Below are 7,664 nucleotides of genomic sequence, written 5' to 3'. Positions count from 1 at the left end.
AAATTGAAAAGATATTGCTGGTACCTACGCGTTGAGAGGTTGCGTATTTTTGCATGTAGAGTCCCCTAAAACTAATTGTCATGATGATGAGACAATTTTGCTTCTGTGGTAGGAAAACGGTGCTGCTCGAGTGTCTTCGACTTGATCAAATATATTTTTGTAATGAAGGCATAATTATACACTAAAATATTTTTATTCAATCGGAACATCCAAACTGTTGTACAATAATGGTTAGGTATAGTCACATTAATTCTTTTTTTTCTCATAGAAGAAGCTTTAAAATGGTAAAAATTTAATTTTCTGTGAAATGTGTCTTTTTTTTTTTTTTTTTTTTTTTTTTTTTATAGTGTTCAAAACAAAAGAACATAATTTTTTTAAATATCTGTCATTTTTTTATACGTGTGTATAATGTATGTAATCAGTCATATCTCCTAATAACTGATTTCAATAATCCAGGACTTGAAATTTTTTAATCTTTAAAAAATAAAATAAAACGTTTCAAGCCTAGGAAAAATAATTTAAATTTTATGCTTTATTAGGATTTATACTACAACTTTTTTCTTTTCCGTAAAATTTTTTTTTTTTTTAAATGTCATTCGAGTGAAAAAATTATAATCTTATTTTTAACATACCTTTGTTTAAAGCACGAAAACACCCTATTTTATATTTTAACTTATCCTAATACCTTTTTTTCCAATTTTATTAATGAAACTATGGGTTTTTTGTGAAAATCAGTCATATCTTGGGATCCCATTGTCAGATTTCAATTATCCAAGATTTAAAATTTTTGTTTTCTTATCCTTGTAGTGACTTAGAAAAAGAATTGCAAGTTTAACACTTTATTAAGGTTGTTATTACTATTTGTTAATTACCTTAATCTTTTAATCACCTCAATCAACAGACGACTTAAAATTAAATCTAAAATCTAAAGTTCAAAGTTGATAACAATTTATTTTTTTAATAAGTATTCATAATTAACATCTCACTAGTATAAATCATTGTGATACATATTTTTATAATTTTTTACTTTATATTTTCTCTAATAATATTTAGAAAAAATTTTCAACGATGAATTTATTGATTAAAACAAATTAAAACCTTACACTGTTGCAATACAAAATAATTGAGTTTGAATTTACAACAAAAATTAAAAGCATGGATGTTATTAGTATTAAATATAGACTTCAGATGTAATTCCTAAATTTTTACAATATATTGACACTGGCAGTTCGAAGAAAGATCTTTTTATCAGCGTACTGTGGTTAAGTAATCACATCTTCGAGGCTTGGGTGACGAAATGCATTTCCAACTTCCTAAAAGAAATTATATTGTACTGACTCTTTCGTTAAAAATTTCTATTATGAATTTTTCTTGAACTCGAATTACTTTTCATCTTTTATTTTTATTTTTTAATACGTTTAAAACTTTTTTTTTCATAGCGAGTAATTTTAAAGTTCAAGAAATCTTTTATATTAATTTCTTACTCTACTATAACAGACTATGATGTTAAATATTATACATGTAGCTACACATTAGTGACGTTCCTAACGTGTTTGCTTCGCACTTGAATATACTTTTGAAACAAGCGAATCGTAGTTTTTCGTGAGATATTTTGAAAAAAATTGTTCGGAATCAAATTATATGTAATATTTATGTCGTCCTGACGATTGAAAAACATAGATTGCGTGAAATTGATTACCTATGTATGGCGGTGGATGAGATGGATAACTTTCAACTGCAATCTTGAACTAGAAAAAAAATTGAATTTTGGTTATTGATGATATTGTTTGAACGAAAAATCAAATAGTAATTCTAAGAAAAAAAAAAAAAATTAATCAACAGTTTTTATTAAAAAAAAAAAAAAAAAAAAAAAAAAAAAAAAAAAAAAAAAAATGTTTCGATAATAAAAATACTAAAAAATATTTTTGGTAATAAATGACCAAATGGCAGTTCATGCACTCATAAGTAGATAAGCGTGCACCAAGGAGAAGAGGCTTTCAATATTTATACACAAAAATGTGAGTTTAAATTAATATTTTATGAAGGCGTAAACAGAATTACTTCAGATGGTATAGCCTATAGGTATTTCGATTTTAGTTGTGGCAAAGAACAATTAATTTTTTTAAATGACGATCAATGTATGGAAACGCTTTAATTTCCCGAATAAAACTTTAAATAATACTTAAAAAGGTTGTACCACGATTTTACATGTTTATTCCTCATATTTTATAAAAGTTTTTGCTGGTTTCATTAAAAAAAACCGTTTCAAGTACAATACGATAAGTACTTCACTGCATATAATCATAGATTTTTTTTTTCGTAGTTTTTTCATACTTTGCGAGACAAAAATTGTTAGATTTTTGAATAAAACCAGGAGTACCTTTTATAAAATTTAAACAAGGAACATAAAAAATGTCTTGAATCTCGCGTAAGTGAAAAAAGTATGGCTAAAAATAGGAATTTTTCGATGAATCCAGTTACCGAGCAACCAATGGAATCGCTTTATCCAAAACCATTGTGGAGCCCTAAAACATTGTTCATCGAAACAATAAAACTAATTGTGCTTTGTCTCAAGTAAAAATCGAAGGGTCTGCCGAATACATCGTCTGGGCTATTCCGTAGGTATATTAATGACTTAACGGTTAAATAAAAACAGAATTACTTCATTTCGAAATTGACCTGATAGATACCAACAAGGCCATATTTTAGAATTTTTATCAACTGATTTCCTCCCAGCGTATTGATTGTCCGTCATTATACTGCCATATCATTTTTAGATAATACTCGATCCGTTATTGTCAAGTCGTTAGTTATTTCTTTTGTAGTGATGGATTCAAAATTTTTAATTTTCGAAGGCATCCTCAGGGCGCGAATATATACTTAGGTCGATACAAACCTACGTACTTAAACGATAAAATAGTTACCTATAATGTAAAACAATGATTTCGTTAAACCTTGCTGCATTCAAATTGATTTGTCTACCAGAGTTTAAGAAATCAATAAATTAATTTTAGAGGTGTTGCCTCTGTTTTTATAGACTAATCACTAAACAACATTTTTAAAGTTCTTTGTTCCAAAATGAGTTTTCGACTAACAATATCTTATACTATTACCTAGGTCTATACATTTCGCGATTTTATTTAAATATCTTATAAGTAACTAGTGCCTATCAATTTGAGTTCAATTGGTCACCGAAGATTAAAAAATTCAAACTTACCGAACCCAAAAAGAGACTCATTATTAGTATTGTCAGGAAAATAATCATATTGGAGTTACAATTAATGACCAAATAATATTTAAAATCGAGATTAAAAAATTTACCATGGTTAGAAGAGTCCAAACGATCACTATGAATGCCAATGACAGAAACCTCATCGTGTCAACGAAAAATTTTCCTGGTAACAGTAGCTGTATATATATTCGTGCATGTAGATACGTATACGCCATATATCAGAATGAATTTTGAACCAGCGACAATAATTGATTACGACCGCCACGACCGTGACTATACCGCGACATAGGTATACATAGAGGGGAGTTGGACTACTAGCTTGAGTACTTTGAGTGACATTGCTGTCCCTAAATAATTTTATTAATAATTATTGAAGTATTTCTAATCAACACGTCTACAACGCTTATATAAGTACTTAATTATTATATTTTACATGGATTTTAAAGTAAAATAGGCCGGGTTTCTCTTTTTCTGACGCCAACTGATCTGTATTAATTAGGTGTGCGGGAGTAAGTAGGCATAGGTATTTATAAAAAATAAAAAATAAAAATTTATGTGTACCATAATTTTTGTGAAATATTTGTGCTGTTTCATTGAAGATCCAGCAGATGGCGAATGAGAGTCGAATACCACCGACTAACCGTCCATATTCCATATGTATTATACTTATACTACTATAGTGTTGGCGAACACCATTATATATAAGTTGTACTACATAATTTTTTTCTGTATGTAGAAATTTATTTCTTTTTAAATTGTTGTTATTATTTTTATCATGTTTTACATGAAATAAAAATACAAAAAAAATTTTCAAAGGAGGAATAAACATTTTAAATGAAGCAAAATCAAAAAGTACACAGGTAGAAATTTTTTAAATATTTTTTTTCATATTTCTTACTATCGAATTAGCAACAAATCACCCTAATATCGCATTAATCGCATATAAATGAAAAATATGATTCTTTCGACCTTCGAGTTCGATATGTCGAAAAGTGGGTAAGTAGAATTTTAAAATTAAGTATTTTTCTCGTAAGTATTTATTCCTGTCACCAAAATACACACACGATATCACATTTAAATCGCGGCACCGCAGAAATCGGAATCTCCTCGAAAGATTAGTTCATCAGCTGTTCTTTTTTCGGTTTCGTTCCGAAAGTCATTGGTTGTAAGTTGTAAGTAGTTTACTATTTAACTTTTTCATAACCTCTGCAATGTGTTGTTTTCGCGAATTCAGTAGTCTTTTAAACTCGTCATATAACAATAGTGATAAAAAATAATTTCTAAAGTTATTTGGAAAGGAGTGAAATAAAAAAGTGTTTACAATTACTCTATGTTTAAGAATAAATGCATTTGACTTTAGGCATAATATACATTACAATCATAACATTTTCATTTTGTGTGTTCTTTACACTGGCACACATTCGCATGTTTATGCATATGTATATGAAAGAATAAATCTCACATCTTCATAGATTGTATTCACAAAAATATTTTTGAAGCTAACTATTTAAAAAATCTCATAAATCAACGTGTTCTTTCATCATCCAAATTAGTAATAATTATGCATTTCATATGTGCAGAATGAGATTTGAATAATCAGCTTACAATAAAGCGTATTTTCATTAAAATTTGTTTCAAGACTCAACATAACACGTAATCTATTAATATACAGTTAAACAGTACATTGGCTGGCCATAGCTATATGCGCTACAGCTACAAACGTATTTTATTGATTGAGATCAACATAAACCACCTTCGTAATCATCATCTTCTTCTTCCCGCGATGGTACTGATGCTGCAGCTGCAGAGGGTGAACTGTTTAGTGGCTCTAACTGGGATTCTTCAGATTTTGCCTTGAAATGAGATTGTTCTGGGACTGATTGAGATTGCATATCTTCAGGGTTCGGTTCAGGCTGTGAATCTTCTGTTTTTGCAGGTTTCTCAGAAATATTGGCTTTACCGGTTAAGGCTGCTAATGTCAAGACCTCCTAGAAAGACCATAAAATGAATAAATTCTTCTCATTATACTGCGTGATTTAAAACTACTCAGGAAAGTTTTTTGTTTTATAATGGTTTGAAATTAATTTAATAAGATGTCATTTTATAAGGTCACAAATAAATGTAATCAAACACGTACTCTATTAACATCTGCTTCGACTGTTGACTTGACGTTAGGTGATACATAAGAAGGTGCTGCATTCGGTCGCACTCCTGCAGGTGACACTGTGTATTCTTGTTGTGGTAGTGGAAGGCCCCTAGCTAACTTTGCATATTCAGTATCCATATGTTTAATGAATGGACTATTTAATGCTGCTCTAGCACCATCAGCATCTTCGTAATCATAAGCTTCCAGTAATGTTTGTAGTGTTTGTATCTGTTAAAGAAATTGCACATCGAAATTATGATTTCTACTGATTGTTCAATCAGACAAAACTTATTGAATTCTACCTCTGGGACGTCACAGTAGTTTCCCCATTCTTTGAAGGCTTTTTCAGCAGCAACTTGATCACCTCTTGCTAATTGAACTAATACTAAAGCAACTGCTAGTCTACCAATCGATGGCTGATGATCGATTTCCTGGTGCATATTAATTTCTCGTCGAATTGCATCAGCTGCCTCATCATATTTACCCAGTCTTACCAAAAACCTTGCTACTTTGCTCATGTATTCTGCAGCTTGTCTTGGACTGTCTTCTCCCTAGCAAAAGACAATGTGGTTTAATATTTATTGAAGTTGAAGGTACAAGTTAAAACATTTTCAATTCCTAACCATGCAAATGTCAGCTGCACGTTTGTAAAGTTCCATAGCCTTTTCCGGTTCCTTTTGTTCCAGAATTTTTCCTGCTTTATCCAAAACAGATGCACCAGATTCTGGTGACCCATGCTGCTGGTAGAGTGAGCATGCACTGTGTGCCAGTCTAGGTAGTTCATCCAATTTATTCATCTCCTTCAAGACTAAAATAACGCTCTCCGTATTTCTGCAAGTTTTACATCAATTTTAGGCTTTTATTAGCACTCGGGTAAAAAAAATATCGCGAAAGATACATTGTATTAAATTACTTACTTGGCTGCATGAAACCATCTAGTTTTTTAAAATAATCAAAGTATTAAGGAAAGTATAAAGATAACTTTTTGCCACTTCATGTAAATCTTACAACAGAATTTATGTATGGATGAGAAAAGCTTGTCAAATAAATAAAGGATACGATCTGTTCTGCTTGTAGCAGTCAGCTGCCTTTAACAGACACTCCTTGCATTCTTCGTAATTCTTGATAACTCGAAAACAGGTGGCTGTATGAATGATACAAATAAATAAACAATACAATGCCAAACACTTTTGGATGAGTCGATTTCAGTCTTCCCCCCAAAAAGACGTTAGAGTCCAAGTGAAGGTAAATAAAAAAATAGAAAAATGTGATTACCTGCGTGGGTGTACTCGTCAGCCGCGACGTCAAAGTCCGGTCTCCACTTGAGCAAGCCCGTCTTCAAACTGCAATTTTCACCACCCAACGGTATAAGCAATTTTACGCACAGTCGGATATTTCACATTGGTAAACAAATGTATACAATAGCGTGTACTTGCCTTTTCTCCGCCTGTCGTATGTGAGCGTTTGCTTCCTCGATTTTTGACATTTTTCTGAGAATTTTGATCGATTGTCAAAAGTTAAATAAATCAATGGCAGCGGCACACACCTGGTGGTCAACTTTTTCTTTCTCTGTATATACCAAACACTCTCAGCTCCTCCTCCCTTTACTCCTTTATAGAAGGATAGAAAGGCCAAGAGAGAGATGAGTATATAGGATATAGGAATATAGCGTGATAACGAGAAAGATAGAGAACAGGGGCGGGTCGTGTATATATATATAAGTGCACACACGCGTGACCTTCGCACCCTTGCTGCTCCAAAAGCTCCCGCACGCAAGCTCTGCAATACACAATTTGCCTACATGAGAGCGACTTCGTGGAATATACTGTATCTACGTGGTCTTCTTCCACGCGGCTTCCTCTTGTGATCGGCCTCGCTGTTATGACGCGTTCCTTGCACAAGATGTCAAACGTCAACGTCACAAATATTTATTTACATTCAAACAATGACATTATCATATGCAGTTGACGATGCAATGTATATATGCATGGCACTGAGGGCACTACACAATCTTGCAGACGACGCACATCACTCGTTTACCCCTTCTTACCACCATCTATAACACCCCCCAGCAGTCAGCAGTGTTTACCAATCGGGCAGTCCCCCGCCCACTTTTGATGCGCGAATGCGCCGACACGGTCACCTCTGTATTTTTTTACTTTATGATGATGGCCTGATGGGTTAATTAATTAATGGGTACGGGTAAGGTGGTGTTGGTTGTGCAAGTTTATCATTCGTCATACGGCTCTTTGTAATGATTGTCTTTTATTTGTTGCCTGACACTAT

The 7,664-nt window shown here is 32.2% G+C and overlaps 2 protein-coding genes across 2 annotated transcripts in view; one reads left to right on the top strand and one right to left on the bottom strand.

The window, feature by feature from the left end:
• The first annotated feature begins 4,288 nt into the window (after positions 1-4,288).
• The window catches only part of LOC106644752 (FIGNL1-interacting regulator of recombination and mitosis), a 28,258-nt gene continuing 24,882 nt past the window's right edge, over positions 4,289-7,664 (top strand). The window contains exon 1 of the mRNA XM_014360405.2: positions 4,289-4,404. The gene's annotated coding sequence lies outside the window, so the exon portion shown is untranslated. The remainder of the gene's footprint in view (positions 4,405-7,664) is intronic.
• On the bottom strand, positions 4,562-7,400 carry LOC106644763 (gamma-soluble NSF attachment protein). Its single transcript, XM_014360418.2, has 8 exons — positions 6,815-7,400; positions 6,654-6,721; positions 6,438-6,522; positions 6,296-6,313; positions 6,002-6,209; positions 5,681-5,929; positions 5,370-5,606; positions 4,562-5,220 (listed from the first exon to the last, which is right to left on the bottom strand). Exons 1-8 carry the CDS (start codon positions 6,862-6,864, stop codon positions 4,972-4,974), a joined length of 1,164 nt encoding a protein of 387 aa, XP_014215904.2. The 5' UTR covers positions 6,865-7,400; the 3' UTR covers positions 4,562-4,971.

This window comes from Copidosoma floridanum, unplaced genomic scaffold (assembly GCF_036245765.1).
Source record: "Copidosoma floridanum isolate Cflo_tuat_1 unplaced genomic scaffold, Cflo_Japanese_pri ptg000006l, whole genome shotgun sequence".
Classification (NCBI taxonomy): Eukaryota; Metazoa; Arthropoda; class Insecta; order Hymenoptera; family Encyrtidae; genus Copidosoma; species Copidosoma floridanum.
This window is presented reverse-complemented; position numbering and strand designations above follow the sequence as displayed.

Coding starts and splice junctions, on each gene's coding strand:
- LOC106644763 (XM_014360418.2), bottom strand. CDS start 6,864: ATGTCAAAAATCGAGGAAGCAAACGCTCACATACGACAGGCGGAGAAA. Junction 6,523..6,653: donor TGACGAGTACACCCACGCAG/GTAATCACATTT, acceptor TCATTCATACAG/CCACCTGTTTTCGAGTTATC. Junction 5,221..5,369: donor TCGAAGCAGATGTTAATAGA/GTACGTGTTTGA, acceptor TGGTCTTTCTAG/GAGGTCTTGACATTAGCAGC.